Here is a 22,881-nt window from a genome sequence, read left to right as displayed (position 1 = left end):
CCATCTTGACCACTTCTGAGATCACCAGATCTTTTCTTTCCTTCCTTGAGGCTTTGGACCACATCTTGGATGCTGTTACCCATCCGAAGCCGGCTCTGCCAGACTGTATCTGTCCTACCATCTCCTGGTGTTTCAGTCGGACGATGGCCTGGTCTACTGTCTGTGTCGCATTCCACTTACGCCCTGTACAGACTTGGGTCTTGGTGTTACGGACAGACGGATCAGGTGAGTCTCTGAGCTCAAACACGAGCCTCACCTTCTCCTGTTTGTAGCCCAAGCTGATGGATTTCAGTGGCAGCTTCAGGATGGTTCTTCCAAACAGCGCCGTGTTGGAAAGACATCTGGGAAGGCCCAGCCACTTGCGAATGTAGTTGTTGGCTTTTGAGTCCATCTTGAAGACTGTTGTGGAGGTGATGTCGCACAACTTCAAGGGCCACATCAGGCGATGGTATAAGGTAAACTGGTAACACCAGACCTTGAATTTCCCTGGAAGATAGCTTTGGTCAATTTTGTTCAGGCCATCCTTCCGCTGAGAAGTGACAGAGGTAGCCATGTTCTTATCAGACATGTCAGCAGTGTAACGCCTTCCGAGGCTCCGCACAGGTTGGTCGACCACGCGTGGGATTAATTCACCATCCACTGAGAATGAGATTTTGTCATTCCTGGCTCCTTTCCGGATGGAGAGGCTGCGGGACTTGGCAGGTTTTATTTTCATCCGTGCCCATGCTAGGAGCTCCCCGAGCCTTTTCAGGAGTCTGGTGGTACATGCAGCCGTCTGGAGGAGGGTGGTAACATCATCCATATAGCCCCGCAGCGCCGGGAGTCGCTGGCCTGACTCAGATCTCACTCCTCGGACCATCTGTCTTCCACCGATAAGGATGATCTCGAAGGCTGTTATGAACAGTATTGGGGAGATAGAGCAACCCATTGCTATTCCCTTCTCTAACTGGTGCCAACCAGTTGAGATCTCCTGGGTCGTGTAGCAGACTTTGAAGTTGTTAAAGTAGTTTACTACCAGGCTTTGGATGCATGATGGAATGTGGAAGAAGTTGAGTGCAAAGCTGATGAGTTGATGTGGAACCGATCCATAGGCATTTGCCAGATCCAACCAAACCACATGCAGGTCCGCTTTGTTGCGCTTTGCTGACTGGATTTGCTCCCAGATCATGGCCGAGTGCTCCACGCAGCCAGGGAAGCCTGGAACGCCTGCCTTCTGACAACTGGTGTCGATGTAATTGTTTGCCAGAAGGTAGCTGGTCATCCGTTTCGCCACCACGGTGAAGAAAAGCTTCCCTTCCACATTCAGTAGGGCAATGCCTCTGAACTGGTCGATGTTACAGGAGTTACTCTCTTTTGGGATAAAAGTTGTTATTGCTCTGCTCCACGATGATGGTATTGACTGGGTTTTCCAGGCAACGCCCATCAGCTTCCACAACAGCTTCAGGAGTCCAGGACAGTTTTTGAAAACCTTGTAAGGTACCCCGTTCGGTCCAGGTGCTGAAGCAGTTCTTGCACGCTCAACCACTTGCTTAACCTCAGCCCATCTCGGGGGTGTGGTGTCAAACTGCGAGGAAGGCTCAGGTGGGCGAGGTACGTGCCCCGGTGATCCGAGGGGGAGGTCCTTTTGGCTATCACTGAGCTGGACTGTGATGTGTTCCTCCAACTCCAGCTCACTGGTCTGGAGTGTCCCGTTCTTCTTTTCCTCTAGCAGGCTTCGAGCATACTTGAAGGGGTCCCGGAAGAAGCTTGCCCTTGCTTTCTCCTTGCGGCTTCTGCGTTTCCTGATCCTTTCAGCTCTCCTCAGTTGTGTGAGTCTTAGCTTGATCTGGTCCCACAAGTTCTTCAGGCCGACTTTCTCCTGGTCATTGGCTTTCCTCCACTGCTTGCGTAAGAGGCGGCGTTCCTTTACGAGCTGGAGGATTTCCCTCTCCCGTCTCCCGCTCTGTTTGGGAACGATCTTCCTCTGTGGCATCAATCCAAAACGCTCTTTCCCTTCTTCGTAGATGATGTCTCCCATAATGTTTAGTTTGGAAGTTACACTGCCTCTTAGCGCACTTTGGAGAGTGGTGCATAAGTTAAAATCGAAGCTGCTCCAGGAGTCTTTGTCGTTGGCTTTTGGCCACTTCACTTTGGCTTTCCGGATAAGCTTCACTGATGTTCCTCTTGTGGGTTCTCTACTTGGTGTTTCACTGTGCTGCGGGCTGTGCTGTTGTTGCTGCACGTCCTGCTGGGAAGGCTGGTCCTCCTCTCCCTCACCAGTTGCAATGGTGGGATCAATAGCACTGTGGTGCTCAACCTGGCTAAGATTCCTCCTTGTCTGATCTGCTTCTGCAGTGCAAGCTTGCATCTGGTTGCGGCCACCGCCGCATTTTGCCTTTCCCTGGTGTATTCGCAGGCCCCGGTAGGTTGTTTCCTTGGCCCACCCACAGCCACATTCTCTGAGGATCCTCTGCTCGTTCGTCATTGTCGTGCCAGTCGTTTCCGTGTTATCCGTCCTGATTGGTCCATCTTTCATCCCGCCTCTCGGTGGACCGCCGGGCTGTTTCTTCCTTATATTGCTTGTAGTTAGGTTAGGGAGTCCATGGAGCTTGCTTCACAGACATGAATAATAATAATAATAATAATAATAAATAATTATAATATTAGAAAAAACATCACTAAGACTTTCTTATCATTTACTGTTTTACTCTGTCGTCCACAAGTTATATATAAAAAAAATATATATATATACTGATATTAAACAAAAATATAAAAGCAACACTTGTTTTTGCTCCCATTTTCCATGAGTTGAACTCAAAGATCAAAACTTTTACTACTTACACAAAAGACATTCCTCTCAATTATTGTTCACAAATCTGTCTAAATCTGTATTAGTGAGCACTTCTTCGTTGCCAAGATAATCCATCCCACCTCACAGGCGTGGCATATCAAGATGCTGATTAAGCAGCATGATTATTGCACAAGTGTGCCTTAGGCTTGTTATGATCCGCTGCCCGGATCATATTTTTTGTTTACATTTTCAAGATACTTGTGTTTTTTGTTAGTTTTGGACTCCTTGAGTGCCTGTTTTGTACACCTGAGTTTGTTGCCATGGCTGCTTATTATTTTCACCTGCCGCGTGTGTTCCCGACGCACACCTGTTTGTCATCACTGACATTATTATTTAAGCCTGCCTTCCCTGTCATTCTGTCTTGCTTCGTAGTTTGCTTTTTGCAACAGTAGACGACTTTTGTTCTTGCTCTGTACCTGCTAGCTTCCACGCTAGGCTCTGTTACTCGCTAGCTCCCACGCTAGTCTTCCTTAGTTTTTACCTTATGTGCTATGAGCACCCTTTTCTTTGTTTCTTCTGAGTTATTCTGTAAATAAATCATTTCTTTTACCTTCACGCTGTGTCCGAAGTCCGTTGCATCCTGGGAGAACGAAACCCCGCATCACTATGCGCCCCGGTCGTCACAAGGCTGCCCACAATAAAAGGCCACTATGAAATGTCACACAGCACAATGCCACAGATGTCGCAAGTTTTGAGGGAGCGTGCAGTTGGCATGCTGACTGCAAGAATGTCCACCAGAGCTGTTGTGTGTGAATTGAATGTTCATTTCTCTACCAAAAGCCGTCTCCAAAGAGAATTTGGCAGTACATCCAACCGGCCTCACAACCGCAGATCACGTGTAACCACACCAGCCCAGGACCTCCACATCCAGCAGGTGCACCTCCATGATCGTCTGAGACCAGCCACCCGGACAGCTGCTGCAACAATTAGTTTGCATAACCAAATAATTTCTGCACAAACTGAGAAACCGTCTCAGGGAAGCTCATCTGCATGCTCGTCGTCCTCATCGGGGTCTCGACCTGACTGCAGTTCATTGTCATAACTGGCTTGAGTGGGCAAATGCTCACGTTCGATGGCGTCTGGCACGATGGAGAGGTGTTCTCTTCACGGATGAATCCTGGTTTTCACTGTTCAGAGCAGATGGCAGACAGCGTGTGTGGCGACGTGTAGGAGAGCGGTTTGCTGATGTCAACGTTGTGAATCGAGCGGTCCATGGTGGGGGTGGGGTTATGGTATGGGCAGGCGTATGTTATGTACAAAGAACAAGTGCATTTTATTGATGGCATTTTGAATGCACAGAGATACTGTGAAGAGATCTGAGGCCCATTGTTGTGCCATTCACCAGAGACCATCACCTCATGTTGTAGCATGACAATGCCAGGCCCAGGGCTGGGCGACATGGCGGAAAATTATATCACGATAAAGGTTTTTTATATTGATCGATATCGATAATTATTGATACTTTTTAACTTATTCAAGCCAGCCAATAAATACAGTAAAATAATATCCAACTTACCAACGGTGCTATTTATCAGTGGAGAGAGTGTCTGGTAGCCAGGTAGGATGAGCACGGTAATAAGATATATTTTATTACTAACGTAATAAAATCAAGTAGATTTGAATGTATTTGCAGATTTGAGACACTAGATAGCAGTAGTGTTTAAGCTTTTAAACATTACACAGTAGTTTGAGAAGGTATTGGGTTGATATATAAAGATATCATAGTTTCTCTTTTTACTCCATGCAGAGAATCCACAGCGAGACCGAAAAACAGCGCAACCACTTTAGTGTTATGAGAGTAGTTTATGTGTGTGTCTTTAAGAATGGCAGCGTGTCAGTGAGTGAGTGTAAGAGTGAGGAGATGGAGCGGTAGCATGCAGCAGTAGTGGTGACTGCCTGGTTGTGTCCTGCGGAAATAATAAAGCAACCAAATTGTCACGAATTGGCGACTTAGTCATTCTGACCCGAAAGCAGACCTTAGCAGACCCATTGTGGAGTAAAGTGAAAGGTGTTACCCCCGACAAATACATCTGTCCTGGAGGGAAAGTCTCCCATCCCCTGCGCTCCTCGACTATGGTCTGGGACTGGGAGCCGAACAAGAGGAAAGGTGTAGTTGATACCAGACTGTAGATATCTTATATAGAGATGCTGCATCCACCGCTACTGCCTATAGGTGGGTTGCGATCACGTGACCAAGAGGCCCATCCGGGCGCTTTTGGGTTTCAAGCGATGCTCTAGAGCCGACCTGGGCAAAATACGGCCTGCGGCCCACATGCGGCCCGTTAAGATTTTCAATCCGGCCCGCCAGACGTTCTACATAATTTTTTTTAGACCTTTGACATAAAAACTGCTACTGCCATTAATATGTGCAGTGCTGTTTTTAAATGACCGTAAGTTTTGAACTATAGAAAGTATTTCAATGCTTGAAATCTGAGCTTTTGAGTGTTATACGAGTTATTACGGTAATGTATGTCACAGCAGCTCAGACGAGGAACAAAGCAGAGTGGGCGGGGTTTGTTTTCAGAGCAGCCAGCCCGAAACGCGTGTGTCAGAAACAAATGCGGAAGCAGATTCTGACGTGATAATATATCATATTGTAGGTGTTTATTACCCTTTGCGTTCATATTTTGCTGTTTGTTACATTTTTGTTGTGTTTTGCTTGATTGTAAAAGATACACAACTATCGAGGAGCTGGTCTGAGAAATAAAAGAGGAGCGATGTTCATATGTTGTTAATATTCAGTGTTTTATTATTCATAGTTAATATTGTAAATCCCACTTTCTTTATGTTCATGTACATTTTGGGTGTCCCATTCAGTAAAAACTGTAAAATTTAATTCCGTAACCACTCTACCGTAACCACTCTACCAACCGAGCGGTATAGCTCGGTTGGTAGAGTGGCCGTGCCAGCAACTTGAGGGTTGCAGGTTCGATAATCGCTTCCGCCATCCTAGTCACTGCCGTTGTGTCCTTGGGCAAGACACTTTACCCACCTGCTCCCAGTGCCACCCACACTGGTTTAAATGTAACTTAGATATTGGGTTTCACTATGTAAAGCGCTTTGAGTCACTAGAGAAAAAGCACTATATAAATATAATTCACTTCACTTCACTTAGCAAAGATAGAATACATGTAAGTAGAGATGTCCGATAATATCGGCCTGCCGATATTATCGGCCGATAAATGCTTTAAAATGTAATATCGGAAATTATCGGGATCGGTTTTTTTTAATTATCGGTATCGTTTAATTTTGTTGTTGTTGTTTTTTAATTAAATCAACATAAAAAACACAAGATACACTTACAATTATTGCACCAACCCAAAAAACCTCCCTCCCCCATTTACACTCATTCACACAAAAGGGTTGTTTCTTTCTGTTATTAATATTCTGGTTCCTACATTATATATCAATATATATCAATACAGTCTGCAAGGGATACAGTCCGTAAGCACACATGATTGTGCATGCTGCTGGTCCACTAATAGTACTAACCTTTAACAGTTAATTTTACTAATTTTCATTAATTACTAGTTTCTATGTAACTGTTTTTACTTGTTTTACTTTATTTTCTATTCAAGAAAATGTTTTTAATTTATTGATCTTATTTTATTGTATTAATATTTAAAAAAAGGACCTTATCTTCACCATACCTGGTTGTCCAAATTAGGCATAATAATGTGTTAATTCCACGACTGTATATATCAGTATCGGTTGATATCGGTATCGGTTGATATCGGTATTGGTAATTAAAGAGTTGGACAATATCGGATATCGGCAAATAGCCATTATCGGACATCCCTTCATGTAAGTGTGAAAAAAAAAACCAACAACATTATGATTTGTACATTTTCAGAATGTGCTGTTCTGTTTTTAAACAAAGAAAACAATCTGAAGTTGTCTTTATTTTTAAGTTATCGTGCTGTGATTTTACCAGTCCGGCCCATTTGGGAGTAGAGTTTTCTCCATGTAGCCCCTCCGATCTAAAATTAGTTTGACACCCCTGGTTTAGAGGCAAATATAAGAGTGATCATGAAAAAATATTTGAAATGGGATGGAGTGGATTTTTACACTCCACCGACTATAAATATTATCATGGATGGATTTGTCAATAAAATTGTAATAAGTACACCTCTGCATAAAATTGTACTCCTATTTATATGAAAGAAAACAACAAGGTATTTCCTTATCTACCATTGTAGTCACAGTGAAGCCAAGCGCTACGTGCGCTTCATCATATTCTAGTCGGGTAAAAAAAAAGCATGTTCCTCGAGGTCACACTGGTATCGAAGTCTTTTCAACGTTTTTTTTTATAAGAGAAGGCTCCTCAATATCTGGCTCCCTTGAAAGAGCTGTAAATCCCATCTCTCATAAAATGTTTTTTATTACTGTTGTATTGTTTCATGCCCTTTTTGTCAAAGGAAACCTAGTTTTTTAATGGCAAATCACAAACTATACCATTTTTCAGTTAGTACAAGAGAAAAGGACAGAAGTGAGTGACTTGCTAGAAGACATCTTGAGTCAATTACTCATTCTGTGCACATGAAGTCATCCCCTCCCAAAATGTCCGACACTCCTTAGGAATAGAAAAGCTTCTCTGTGCAACAAAATTATCCGATGTCCCTTCAGTTGTGGGGAAAACAAGACGAGATTGTGACCACAGAGGTCTGAGTGTGTTCCAAAAGAACAGATCGTCTACGAAGCACACAGCAGGTCAACAAGAAGGAGGAAGAGGATGAAAAGGAGGAAGAGGAGGAGGAGTCACTACAAGAAGAGGAAGGGTGCAGTGTTGCTGATCTGGAAAAAAAAAGGTTGGAGTCCTCTTTTCTTTTTCTCCTTTTTTAGCTTGTTTTTTTTCACTGCTTTGTTGACTTTTTACTTTTTTCAAGCTAAGGGTTGACGAAAGTTTGCATTGGGAGACAAACTGGCATCTTTTGGAATGTTCTAGAACGCGTCAAAAGTGATGCTGCTGAGTAGATTAATGTTGATATGCAAACTCTTGTGGTTTTAAAAGTAAACGTGTGTTTTGTGAGTGTTGAGCGTTCACAACCCAGCAAAGTCTCTAAATGAGAAACATGTGGGAACACTTTATGACGTCATCTTTGTTGTGCACTGATTGCATAATCCTGACTCTAAACTTTCAAAATCAAATAATATCCTATAAAATGTTTTTGTTTTTTTTTCCAGTTCTGCATAAGTGACCTATAGTCACATCCGGGCACTTTTGGGTTTTAGGCGGGCTACTCTTTATTTACCTGATTCAGTGCAGATTCGGGTATATTATGATAGGTTTAGAGACAAATATATAAGCAATCCTGAAAAAAATATTTGAAATGGGATGGAGTGAATTTATACACTCTTGAGAAAAATATTTCTTTAATGATTTAAACTAGAGGTGGGAATGTTTGGGCACCTTACGATTCGCTTAAAAATCGATTCTTGATGCATCTTTAGAGGGGAACATTATCACCAGACCTATGTAAGCGTCAATATATACCTTGATGTTGCAGAAAAAAGACCATATATTTTTTTAACCGATTTCCGAACTCTAAATGGGTGAATTTTGGCGAATTAAACGCCTTTCTATTATTCGCTCTCGGAGCGATGACGTCACATCGGGAAGCAATCTGCCCTTTTCTCAAACACATTACAAACACCGAAGTTGGTAGAGTGGCCGTGCCAGCAATCGGAGTGTTGCTGGTTACTGGGGTTCAATCCCCACCTTCTACCATCCTAGTCACGTCCGTTGTGTCCTTGGGCAAGACACTTCACCCCTTGCTCCTGATGGCTGCTGGTTAGCGCCTTGCATGGCAGCTCCCGCCATCAGTGTGTGAATGTGTGTGTGAATGGGTGAATGTGGAAATACTGTCAAAGCGCTTTGAGTACCTTGAAGGTAGAAAAGCGCTATACAAGTATAACCCATTTATCATTTATTATCATTTATAATTTCGTTTTCGCTACCTGCCTCCACACTACAACCATCCGCCTCCACAAATTAAACATTGATCAGATTTGGGCATATTTTGAATGGTTAAGAGACAAATACTGTATATAAGCAATCAAGAAAAATTTATTAAAATATGATTTAAGTGGATTTTTACACTCTTAAAAAATATTAGGGCTGCGAATCTTTGGGTGTCCCACGATTCGATTCGATATCGATTCTTGGGCTCACAATTCGATTATAAATCGATTTTTTCGATTCAACGCGATTCTCGATTCAAAAACAATATTTTTCCGATTCAAAACAATTCTCTATTCTTTCAATACGTAGGATTTCAGCAGGATCTACCCCAGTCTGCTGACATGCAAGCAGATAGTAGATTTTTGTAAAAAGCTTTTATAATTGTAAAGGACAATGTTTTATCAACTGATTGCAATAATGTACATTTGTTTTAACTATTAAATGAACCAAAAATATGACTTATTTTATCTTTGTGAAAATATTGGACACAGTGTGTTTATAAATGTCTAATGATAATGTCAATGAGGGATTTTTAATCACTGCTATGTTGAAATTATTACTAATATTGATACATTTTGTATACTATCACTAATAAGTACGCAGTGTCCCAAGTCTTGCCTCTAAACACGGCACATAGCTCCACTCCGTCTGAAGTCATGCAGCTCTTGCAGCGGGGGATACAAATAATTACTATTGTGACATCCAGTGGACACATTTAGAACAACAGTTTCTTTCATTCAAAAATTTCAGCTCATTTTTATATTTAGCAAACTCCTCTCACGGGCCGGATAAAACCTGTTCACGGGCCAAATCCACCCCGTTTGACACCTCTGCTCCGGATAAATAGATGTTTAATTGTCATTGCAACATGTGACATGTACAGCAAGATTAAAAGTGTGGAAAAAATGTCAAAGTGCATAAGTGGATCGCAGTAAAAACTTACATTCAAGGGCAGGTTTACAAACCCCGTTTCCATATGAGTTGGGAAATTGTGTTAGATGTAAATATAAAAGGAATACAATGATTTGCAAATCCTTTTCAACCCATATTCAATTGAATGCACTACAAAGACAAGATATTTGATGTTCAAACTCATAAACTTTTTTTTTTTTTTTTTTGCAAATAATAATTAACTTAGAATTTCATGGCTGCAACACGTGCCAAAGTAGTTGGGAAAGGGCATGTTCACCACTGTGTTACATGGCCTTTCCTTTTAACAACACTCAGTAAACGTTTGGAAACTGAGGAGACACATTTTTTAAGCTTCCCAGATGGAATTCTTTCCCATTCTTGCTTGATGTACAGCTTAAGTTGTTCAACAGTCCGGAGGTCTCCGTTGTGGTATTTTAGGCTTCATACTGTGCCACACATTTTCAATGGGAGACAGGTCTGGACTACAGGCAGGCCAGTCTAGTACCCGCACTCTTTTACTATGAAGCCACGTTGATGTAACACGTGTCTTGGCATTGTCTTGCTGAAATAAGCAGGGGCGTCCATGGTAACGTTGCTTGGATGGCAACTAAGGCTGAAATGACGCGTCGACGTAGTCGACGTCATCGGTTACGTAAATACGTCGACGTCGTTTTTGTGCGTCGACGCGTCGCATATTTACGTCACACTACTGTCATGGCGGAGCGCAAAGCAGACGATGCGAGCGAGGAGAAAAAAGCACGCCAAAAGTCGTCAAAAGTGTGGGAGTATTTCAATAAACGGCCTAATAATGTTGTTGTATGCACACTGTGTCGAGCGGAAATGGCCTATCATAGCAGCACAACGGCTATGAACGAACATTTGAAAAGAAAACACCCGACAGCGTTCTTGCCATCACCATCAACTAGTCAATCGTCCGCGTACAGTATACGTTGTCATCATTACACAAAAACATGGATGTGTCATTTGTATCTGCGTTGTAAATTCATAAACTAAAACACTGTTTCGCTCTGAGAGGCGCGTTTGGCGTGCCTGTTCAGTGTTTACAAAGACGCGCTCCTCTTTAACGCTGTGGAGAGGCGGGGCCGGCGTGCGAGCGGCGAGGCGAGGCGGGGCGCGCCGGGAGCAACGCTGCAATCGTGCCCAGGTGCGCGATCCAACCAAGATTTCAATTACATCACACCTACTCAGTGGCCTAGTGGTTAGAGTGTCCGCCCTGAGATCGGTAGGTCAGAGTTCAAACCCCGGCCGAGTCATACCAAAGACTATAAAAACGGGACCCATTACCTCCCTGCTTGGCACTCAGCATCAAGGGTTGGAATTGGGGGTTAAATCACCAAAAATGATTCCCGGGCGCGGCCACCGCTGCTGCCTACTGCTCCCCTCACCTCCCAGGGGGTGATCAAGGGTGATGGGTCAATTGCAGAGAATAATTTCGCCACACCTAGTGTGTGTGTGACAATCATTGGTACTTTAACTTTAACTTTAAACAAAACGACAAACATTCCCTGCAGCACCAACTCTTCCGGGACGCTACAATATAAACAAACGCCATGGGTGGATCTACACCTAACATCCACTGTAATGATACCACGTACAAGAGCGTATCTAGTCGATACTACTATGATTACATCGATATTTTTTAACATCACAAAATTATCTTTCGTTTTTTTTTTTTTTATATTATGTTTATAAACTCAGGAAATATGTCCCTGGACACACGAGGACTTTGAATATGACCATTGTATGATCCTGTAACTACTTGGTATCGGATTGAAACCCAAATTTGTGGTATCATCCAAAACTAATGTAAAGCATCAAACAATAGAGAAAAAGTGATTATTACGTTTTAACAGAAGTGTAGATAGAACATGTTAAAAGAGAAAGTAAGCAGATATTAACAGTAAATGAACAAGTAGATGAATAATTCATTTTCTACCACTTGTCCTTAATAATTTTGACAAAATAATAGAATGATTAATGACACAATATGTTACTGCATATGTCAGCAGCTAAATTAGGAGCCTTTGTTTGTTTACTTACTACTAAAAGACAAGTTGTCTTGTATGTTCACTATTTTATTTAAGGACAAAATTGCAATAAGAAACATGTGTTTAATGTACCCTAAGATTTTTTTGTTAAAATAAAGCCAATAATGAAATTTTTTGTGGTACCCTTTATTTAGAAAAGTACCGAAAAGTAGCAAAATACTTTTGGTACTGGTACCAAAATATTGGTATCGGGACAGCACTAATACACACACACACCGAGCACCTACTGGCCGAAATGTAGATAATAAATGGAATAGTATAAAACTGCCTCCGCTATTTTTGGACAGTCAGCTCAACTCATCCCCTACATCACGACTTTGAAGAAACCTCTCTCGTTTTACAGTTTTATTGATGCGAAAAAGGTGAAACTGTAATACACAGTTGAAGAAATAACCACTTTCAATTCTTATTTGTTATATATTTGTATTATTTAACAAAAACAAGTAAAAATGTACTTTGCTTAAAATAAAAACTAACTCCCATATATACACATGAATCCCTTCACGTTCATGGCTCACATAAACCAGAAGTACCCAATTGCAGTCATTCAGACGTCAGTTTTACTGATGAATTAGACCAAAATAATAAGTGTAAATATAGTTCTAAACATACTCCACGGCTCTTGCAATAAAACAAATGCTTTTATTTCGTCAAAATATAATTTGGGGGCAATTTGATGCACTTTGCCGCTGCATTCATGCAATGTTTAGTGACCAGACGGCAGAAAATACAGAACGACCCAAAAAAATGATTACCTTCATTTTGTCAAAATCCAAATTAACTTTGGACCAACAACCACGGATAAATTGTGACTTGTGTAACTTTGTTCCGAGAGCAAGCGTCATCACTCGTTGAACAATCCATCGTCCATTGAGCAGCACTTTTCTCTCAAACTGGTTGGTTTTTTTGGGATGTTTGCTTATCAAGGAACCTTGGTCAAGGGTTAGGGAAACTGTAAAAAATGTTTTTGACAAATCAGACTTCATGTTCACATCTAGATGTCTGTGGAGATCTTCTCTGCGAGTCCTCCCGCTGGGAACAATGAGAGTCTTCAAGCCAACAGAGTGGGAGGAAGTAAACCTCTACATCGCTTTATGAAGGCACAACCTCAGAGTGTTGGAGTGAGACATCACACAACCAAACCTGATCACAATCTTTGAAACATCACCATGATGTGTTGCAGGAGGTAGGGATGGGTACCGAATCCGGTACTTTTTTGGCGGCGACCACAACTGAGGTCCTATCGGGAACCGATTTACGTAAAACCAACGGTGTCATGTTTCGGTAGTTGGTTGAGCATGACATCACACCCCATTGCTAACTCAGCTGCCAACTCAGCAAGCTTTTTGCACGTCGACACTTGGCCCTCACTCCAGCAGCACTACAGCGCACTCAGCCAAACTACCTCGAGGTCAGGAGGGGTTCTTAACCTTTTTGGCTTTCGGGGCCCGGGGCCCACTCAAATATTAACACTGAATTGGTAATCTTACTCTTGATTTGAATCGTATTCTTACTTGATTGCAGTTAAATAGGATGCACTTTGTCAAATGATATGAAACCATGTTTAATCACAAAGATCAAGGTTAAGGTCAGGCTGATTACAAAAATAAATACTAATCAAATACACAGCAAGAGAAGGGACTCATTAAAAATGATGAAAAATAAATGTACTTGAAATTCACGCAGTGCTAAGATGGATGAATTCTAACTGAATAAATAAAATAATATACAGTACAGGCCAAAAGTTTGGACACACCTTCTCATTTCAATGCGTTTTGTCTATTTTTATGACTATTTACATTGTAGATTATCACTGAAGGCATTGAAACGGAAACCATTTCAGCTCATCAAGAGAATGCCAAGAGTGTGCAAAACAGTAATCAGAGCAAAGGGTGGCTATTTTGAAGAAACTAGAATATAAAACATGTTTTCAGTTATTTCACCTTTTTTTGTTAAGTACATAATGCCGCATGTGTTCATTCATAGTTTTGATGCCTTCAGTGACAATCTACAATGTAAAGAGTCATGAAACTAAAGAAAACCCACTGAATGAGAAGGTGTGTCCAAACTTTTGGCCTGTACTGTATATGTTTCTAAAATAAACTATCAAAAAAGTGAGCGTGCCAATGCAAATACAGCTTCACCGCATTAGTCATAATTTTTGCGCTTATTAAACTTCTCTGTGACTTTAGCTCCAGACTTCTTCTGTTTGTTTGATATTGTCATTACTGCCACGCAGGGTGAAAAAGTGTATTACAACCGAGTACGCCGCGGCCCATACGGACCACAGCTGATTAACTTTTTAATTTCATGAAAACTACAACTAAGAGTCACGTCACAATTAAACAGCTTGTACGTAATTAGTACAATACTTACAGTATTACCACTTTGTATGGTGTAACAGACAACAACGACTGAAATGACCGACCACACCATCAATTATACACTACTGCCATCTTGGACTTGCAACTGATACTCAGAAATGTGATAATGAAACAAGATACAACACCTGGACAGCAGATATGATAATCAACTCATTTTTAAATGTTACAATAAAAAATGTATGTTATCATCATAAACAATATTTATTAACAAACAAAAGTACCAAAAATGAGTACCGTTGAGTACCGGTATCGATTCCCAAGTACTGAGAATCGGTACCGTATCGGTTCCAATGTGAACGTTACCCATCCCTAAGAGGAAGGTCCAATTTTTACTTACTGTTGCTTTATTGTTCACTGTTGGTGTCCCCTGTAATTTGCAGGTGGCTGTTGTGATTTTGGGAGTATCTTTCATCATTGCGTCCATTATTATGGCAGTAGATCATCCCGCTCACCATTTGTGGCGAACCACCCCGCTGGGATACATCACTGGAATAAAGGTGAGGTCACAGGTGAAGCACTGCCAGGACACATTTGATGTTCTTGTCTTCTTCTCCTTGCAGTTCATCGCATGTGGCGTTCTGTATATCATCACAGAGCACAACCCAACCAAGAAAACTGTAAGATTAGTTTTTGTTAGTTTATTTCAAAGGTCAAGGTTTCATCTTGTCCATCTTTTCCACTTTTAGGTGACAGCATCCTTGGCTCTCAGCATCGTGACAATCATATTTTCAAGTTTGATGATTTTTTTCCTCATTCCCAACATTGAAAACCATCATTATATTAGGAGTTTTGACATTTATGCCATGGACAACACGACTGCTACTATTGAGGACGACACATGGGTGTCACAGGCTGAAGTAATGCCTCTTTATAATATTTTCTTTAAAAACTTATAGGAAATGGAGCTTTAGCATTCAAACTATACACACAATTTAGGTGTGTGATCTTATAATATATATCATTTCATATAATACATTAATGTACTCCAATTGTGAAACTGTAACGCCATAATGATTATCTAAAATTACAATGAATTGCAATTACAATACTGTGCTACATTTGAAAAAATAAACACATGCCATGTGAAATATAGTACAATAAAACTATATCCTTTTCATATATATATATATCCATATAAAATTCGAATTAAGTTATTATAATTAAGTTGAATTAAAAATAATTACAAATAAAAGGAACACATTAAATAGTACACTTTTAATACTGTAATATTTGTATTGTTAGTATTTATAATTGTCTCGGTATGGACAGAGTTTAAATCTAGATGTGCTGCAATAACAACAAATATATTTTACAAAAATAAAGAATGCAAACAAAAATGGAAGAACAATAAATATAATTATTATTATATATAATTAATCATCATTAAAAACATGAATGGTCCTGCTATGCACTCAAGTAATATGTTGTAATTGAACAGAATAGATGTACCGGTATATGTTACTTCTGATAGCGGTATTTACCAATAAAAGCCAAAATGTACAATACATTTTTATTATAATTTTGTATTATTAATGTAATATTAATGCAAAACGTATAAAAATAATACGATAAGAACAATAATATAACAAAAAAACAATAACATAAGTGATACAAAAAATGGACATGCATAATAGCGTATAATACTTTGAAAATTATATAAAATTAGAATTTAGTTTGATGATGGCACTAAAAAAATTAAAACGTATTCCTACAGACTATTTTTTTTTAAGTGAATGAGAATTGCTATTCACCTTTACAAAATCAGGACAATACTAAAATAAATAGAATAGTCTTGTAATATCGTCCAATGAAAAAGTGAATGCTGTTATATTAGTACTCAACTAAAACAAAAGAATGATTGAAATTTCCAAATAAAATAAAATAGTCTTGTAATAATTCTCCGTTGTAATATAACAAAATGTAGCTCTAGCTTATGTCATTTTATAAATTATAAATTTATATATATAAATAATTACAGGCCACATCATTAGTAATACCTGCATAAGCAGCTGCACACCACTGGAAACTACTACGGGACAAAAATAAATACATGAATATATCTTTGAATAATTACCTAAATCTGTCATTAATAAATCATTAGATACATGATGAAATTGTGAAATAATTAATTAGATAATTAAAAGATTAAATCAATGTTTAATTTAACAGTTACCTAATTAATTCTAACTATGATTCATTAATGACACATTCAAGTAATCATTTAATTTTGTCCCACTAGGCCCTCCATAAACTACCAGCAAGACAATATATTATGTTTGCCTGTGTGACTTTGTCAATCAATAACTAATAATCCAACCTGTTGTGTTTATTTGTAGGCCCTTGGAATCACAACTGAAGCCATCTTCATATTCTATGTGTTTGTTGGTCTAATTATTGTGTTGGTGATGTCGGTGCTAGCTGGAGCTGCTCTGCGTTCCACCAAAACTCAGGTACACAAACACGGCTGCTGATGCGTCACTATTCATTTCAACCGACAACAATGATGTTTGTCCTCCGCTTTTAGGCCACTGTAGTGTTGTCCACCATCAAGGCTCAAACACCTGATCAATAACACCATCAAGATTTCATCTTAGTGAGTAACTCCATATACCGAAACTGTACTCATTACACTACACCTGGATTTATACTAGCAATAATATTTCAAATGTACCACTCATTTACTACAACTACATGAAGTCATACACGGGTTGACTATAAAATGGTTATCTAATAATGATAATAAATCTACAATAAAAAAATACATATATTTTATATCTTATTTAAATATATGAGAATGCTAAATAATACTGTAAATAACTAAGTCATGATTGTTTTTTCAATGGATAAAAGTACAACATGATTGCACAATATAAAACTGTTTTAAAAGACTAATATTTAATTAATATTTAATAAGAGTGTTGGTAATAACCAATTCACCTTTTGTTAATGTATTTATTTTTTAATAAAATAATACCTGTATGAAATCATATTTGAGTTGAGTGTGAAATTACATAATATAGTTATGGTAGAACACGTTTGTATTTTTATGTAGAACATTAAAAACAACCTTTTTGTAATCTGCGCATGGAAAAAAAAAGTGATGTTTTTTATTCAATATATTTTGGTGTCCAGGCCATGGGATAATGTCATCCCTCATCCAAAATCAGCCGGGCTAGGCTCCAGTTCCCCCGTGACCCTGAACAGGAAAAATGTCTTACAATGCTTTTTAATATCTTGTATAACAGGAATGGTTTTGGGATGGACTGTCATCACTGAGAACACAAGATGGCACATGAAATACCTCTGTGAAGAAACAGGACCTTTTCATGTAATAATGCATCAACTTGTATATGTTGTGTTCTCTGACAATGTAGAATGTAAAAGTTAAGCATTGTGTTATTCTGCAAAATCCTGCTTCTTATTGCCGTAAACATATTTACTGTGTATGTCTAAGTCTAAGTATGCAGTGTTATTTGGTATTCAAATGTAAATAAACTGTCTTGTGACAACAGTGTATTAAAAGTATGCTGCGTCATTTATTCCACTTTACTTCCTCAACTTTGATGAATTAAAGCACTCACATTGTATTTAATGTTTCAAATAAGGGTGGTGGATGTCAGCACATAAAGATAAAGTGTGATGATAACCATAGAACCACAAATGGACTTCATTGTGACATAGGAAACGGTCTGGCTGCTCAGTACAACATGAACAATACAGGTAATTATACAAATCCTGTTTCCATATGAGTTGGGAAATTGTGTTGGATGTAAATATAAACGGAATACAATGATTTGCAAATCCTTTTCAACCCAATTGAATGCACTACAAAGACAAGATATTTGATGTTCAAACTCATAAACTTTATTTTTTTTTTGCAAATAATAATTAACTTAGAATTTCATGGCTGCAACACGTGCCAAAGTAGTTGGGAAAGGGCATGTTCACCACTGTGATACATGGCCTTTCCTTTTAACAACACTCAGTAAATGTTTGGGAACTGAGGAGACACATTTTTTAAGCTTCTCAGGTGGAATTCTTTCCCATTCTTGCTTGATGTACAGCTTAAGTTGTTCAACAGTCAGGGGGTCTCCGTTGTGGTATTTTAGGCTTCATAATGCGCCACACATTTTCAATGGGAGACAGGTCTGGACTACAGGCAGGCCAGTCTAGTACCCGCACTCTTTTACTATGAAGCTACGTTGATGTAACACGTGGCTTGGCATTTTCTTGCTGAAATAAGCAGGGGCGTCCATGGTAACGTTGCTTGGATGGCAACATATGTTGCTCCAAAACCTGTATGTACCTTTCAGCATTAATGGCGCCTTCACAGATGTGTAAGTTACCCATGTGTTGAGCACTAAAACACCCCCATACCATCACAGATGCTGGCTTTTCAACTTTGCGCCTATAACAATCCAGATGGTTCTTTTCCTCTTTGGTCCGGAGGACACGACATCCACAGTTTCCAAAAACAATTTGAAATGTGGACTCGTCAGACCACAGAACACTTTTCCACTTTGAATCAGTCCATCTTAGATGAGCTCAGGCCCAGCGAAGCCGACGGCATTGCTGGGTGTTGTTGATAAATGGTTTTCGCCTTGCATAGGAGAGTTTTAACTTGCACTTACAGATGTAGCGACCAACTGTACTTACTGACAGTGGGTTTCTGAAGTGTTCCTGAGCCCATGTGGTGATATCCTTTACACACTGATGTCGCTTGTTGATGCAGTCAGCCTGAAGGATCGAAGGTGACGGGCTTAGCTGCTTACGTGCAGTGATTTCTCCAGATTCTCTGAACCCTTTGATGATGTTACGGACCGTAGATGGTGAAATCCCTAAATTCCTTGCAATAGCTGGTTGAGAAAGGTTTTTCTTAAACTGTTCAACAATTTGCTCACGCAGTTGTGGACAAAGTGGTGACTCTCGCCCCATCCTTGTTTGTGAATGACTGAGCATTTCATGGAATCTACTTTTATACCCAATCATGGCACCCACCTGTTCCCAATTTGCCTGTTCACCTGTGGGATGTTCCAAATAAGTGTTTGATGAGCATTCCTCAACTTTATTAATATTTATTGCCACCTTTCCCAACTTCTTTGTCACGTGTTGATGGCATCAAATTCTAAAGTTAATTATTTGCAAAAAAAAAAATGTTTATCAGTTTGAACATCAAATATGTTGTCTTTGTAGCATATTCAACTGAATATGGGTTGAAAAGGATTTGCAAATCATTGTATTCCGTTTATATTTACATCTAACACAATTTCCCAACTCATATGGAAACGGGGTTTGTACATTCTTTTTAAACACAGTAATCTGTTTAGCAGATGCCCCGCAATGCTCATGCAATAGCAGTAAAACGCCACTAGGTGACAGTATGGCTCTGCAAACGCCAGAGTTGTGTATAGAGAGTATGGCCAACTCGGTTTAAGGTGATCTCCTCAATGATTGGTCAAAAGGCACTCACGTGACTACAGGGCGCCATGACTGCTGCCAACTTTGAGCTGATGCTATGTGTTTGTGGCGCTTCCTCGTTAGTTTTTTTATGTGTGAAAAATGTCCTGTTGTGCAGCATGGGGCTGCTCCAGCTGCGAGAATTGTGGAAAGTTTTCACATCGCTTTCTCACAACCCGTAAAAAAGACAAGTATGGGAAGTGAAGGTTCGCCTTCAACACTAAAGAGCCACCGATTACAGCGTCTTGAGCCAGGTGTCTACGTTTTGTTCAGGAGAAAACACACATAAGCTAATATAAATAATACCAGAAGAAATGATTACATTAAAGAGATGGTTTGACAAAAACAGACCATTGGCGTTGTTAGGCCTATTTTAGGGGGGCTCAAGCCCCCCTAAAATATTCTTAAGCCCCCCTAAATAATTATTGGTATAAAACCAAGCATTATTACATTTGGAAAGTGATCTCGTTAGATTGTAAAAGTGTACCTAATGAGTCAAGCAATCAAATCTCAAATAACAAAAAAGGTGTTGTTAGACAAATCAATGTGATCACATGACCGCGATACTGTGAAAGTGACACTTAAACACACACTCTGGTGTACACACTGTACTGTATGTTACTGTCCTCGTTAATATCATACATATTCTTGTTTAGTATATGTAGCTACTGGCGTGCATGAAGTTCCCTCACACCTCATAGGGGGCAAAAATAACTAAATATGAACTAACGTGATTATGACACAAACTTGTAAATATGGACTAAACTTTTGGTGCTCACAAAAGCAATAGAATGAAAACTTTAGTACGACTTTACAAATGCAGTCAATTCATGCAAACTAAATGTGAATCACACACCACCAAGCTGTGGTGATTGGATTCCTTTACTACTTAACATAATATTTTTTTTTACCAAAAAAAGGTAGTAGCATGTAGAATGTGAACTAGTTTACAAGTATCCTCAAGTATTGTCATCAACATTTATACAACAACTTCATCAGGAATTTACTTCCAAAGTTGTTGTTATGGTAACATAACTATGCATATCATCATCTTGGCCAACAACAGCACTGACTGGTCACCTCATTTATGTTTCATGAAGTAGTATTTATAAGTCATTATTTATTTGACACACAATGCAATCCACTTCTTGTGACTGTTTTTGTACCATTATTGTCGTTGAACTCTTTCTGTGAAAGATCTAATACAAATATTGACAAATCTTCCTGTGTAGTCTGTGTGTGTTCATCCTGTCTGATGATTTGCATTAAGCATTTGGTATGTGTCATTAAAAGTCTCCTATTGTGCTAATTTGACTTTCTAATGACATTCAAGCAGTTATGTGTGCCCTAATGCATATTTATGATCATCATAACAGTCCCTCCCAAGATTTCACAAGCCATTATTTTGATTGTTGCGGCCTTAAGTTCCAGAATTCATGGCAGCCTTTAAAAAAAAAAAATTGCGGCGAGCGTCGCAATGTTTAGAGGCTTATTTTGTTTAAATACCCTTACCCCTCATACTGCTGCCATACTAGTCCATAGCCTGGTCACTCTCTCCTGTTTGGTCTCCCTCGCAAGTCACTTCACAAACTTCAGCTTCTCCAGAACTCTGCAGCCCGGATAATCACCAGAACCCCTTCAATCCAGCACATCACACCTGTTCTGCAGCAACTCCACTGGCTAGCCATCAAACATCGCATCCACTTTAAAATAATTCTCCTCACTTACAAAGCCATCCATAACCTCTCTCCATCATATCTCTCTGACCTGATCCATGTCGCCACGCCCTCACGTTCCCTAAGATCCTCTTCATCCATCCATCTCACTGTCCCTTTATTTAAACTGTCCACCATGGGTGCCCGAGCTTTCAGCGGCTCTGCCCCACATCTTTGGAACTCTTTACCACTGGACCTTCGTAACATAGATTCAATATCCCTCTTCAAATCAAGACTCAAAACACACCTATTCCTGACTGCCTATTCATTGTAATCATCTTTTCTTTTCTCTTTGTTGTTGTTGTTTTTTTATTTTATCGTTGTGATTTTGTACGATGTCCTTGAGTGCCCAGAAAGGCGCCTTATAAACAAAATGTATTATTATTATTATCATTATTATTAAATCAACTTTGGATTTGATAAATTTGTTATCAATGTTTGAAATGTTCCTTGTAACCTTAACTTAAAAAAGGGCAGGATTACAACAACATTTGGAAATACTATATCGATGTTTTACTTGTTTTATACCACAAAGATGTAAAAGTCGACACTAGGTGGCAGTAAAAGCACATACTTAGCAGAGTTGTGTATAGACAGAGTATGGCCTACCCGGTTTTTAAAGTTGGCCTTTTGAAATGGCGCCCTGTAGTCACATGAGGGGCTTTTGACCAATCATTTAGGGGATCCTCTGGCTATACTCTCTGACTGGTCAAAAGCGACACACTTGACTACAGGGCGCTATTTTGAGGCCAACTTTGAAACCTAGTTGGCCATACTGCCATTCTGATACTCGACGCTCATTGTCAAATTAATGTACATTTTTTAAATTTATTATAACTACTAATAATAATAAATAATTACAATATTAGAAAAAACATCACTAAGACTTTCTTATCATTTACTGTTTTACTCTGTCGTCCACAAGTTATATATAAAAAATATATATATATATATACTGATATTAAACAAAAATATAAAAGCAACACTTGTTTTTGCTCCCATTTTCCATGAGTTGAACTCAAAGATCAAAACTTTTACTACTTACACAAAAGACATTCCTCTCAATTATTGTTCACAAATCTGTCTAAATCTGTATTAGTGAGCACTTCTTCGTTGCCAAGATAATCCATCCCACCTCACAGGCGTGGCATATCAAGATGCTGATTAAGCAGCATGATTATTGCACAAGTGTGCCTTAGGCTTGTTATGATCCGCTGCCCGGATCATATTTGTTGTTTACATTTTCAAGATACTTGTGTTTTTTGTTAGTTTTGGACTCCTTGAGTGCCTGTTTTGTACACCTGAGTTTGTTGCCATGGCTGCTTATTATTTTCACCTGCCGCGTGTGTTCCCGACGCACACCTGTTTGTCATCACTGACATTATTATTTAAGCCTGCCTTCCCTGTCATTCTGTCTTGCTTCGTAGTTTGCTTTTTGCAACAGTAGACGACTTTTGTTCTTGCTCTGTACCTGCTAGCTTCCACGCTAGGCTCTGTTACTCGCTAGCTCCCACGCTAGTCTTCCTTAGTTTTTACCTTATGTGCTATGAGC

The 22,881-nt window shown here is 39.5% G+C and overlaps 1 protein-coding gene across 3 annotated transcripts; it reads left to right on the top strand.

Annotated features, from left to right (window-relative positions):
- Positions 1 to 7,564: 7,564 nt before the first annotated feature.
- On the top strand, positions 7,565 to 17,665 carry LOC133608792 (uncharacterized). Of its 3 annotated transcripts, none has more exons than XM_061964326.1 (8): positions 7,565 to 7,638; positions 12,772 to 12,894; positions 14,538 to 14,654; positions 14,718 to 14,774; positions 14,844 to 15,014; positions 16,494 to 16,607; positions 16,682 to 16,750; positions 17,403 to 17,665. In XM_061964326.1, exons 2-7 carry the CDS (start codon positions 12,772 to 12,774, stop codon positions 16,727 to 16,729), a joined length of 630 nt encoding a protein of 209 aa, XP_061820310.1. In that variant the 5' UTR covers positions 7,565 to 7,638; the 3' UTR covers positions 16,730 to 16,750; positions 17,403 to 17,665. The 3 variants fall into 3 exon arrangements, with proteins under 3 accessions (XP_061820310.1, XP_061820311.1, XP_061820309.1); XM_061964327.1 differs by having other exon boundaries at positions 17,290 to 17,665; XM_061964325.1 differs by having other exon boundaries at positions 16,682 to 17,665.
- The last annotated feature ends 5,216 nt before the right edge of the window (positions 17,666 to 22,881 follow it).

This window comes from Nerophis lumbriciformis, linkage group LG06 (genome assembly GCF_033978685.3).
Source record: "Nerophis lumbriciformis linkage group LG06, RoL_Nlum_v2.1, whole genome shotgun sequence".
Lineage (NCBI taxonomy): Eukaryota > Metazoa > Chordata > Actinopteri > Syngnathiformes > Syngnathidae > Nerophis > Nerophis lumbriciformis.
The sequence above is the reverse complement of the archived record's forward strand: the minus strand, read 5'-3'. Positions and strand labels throughout refer to the sequence as shown.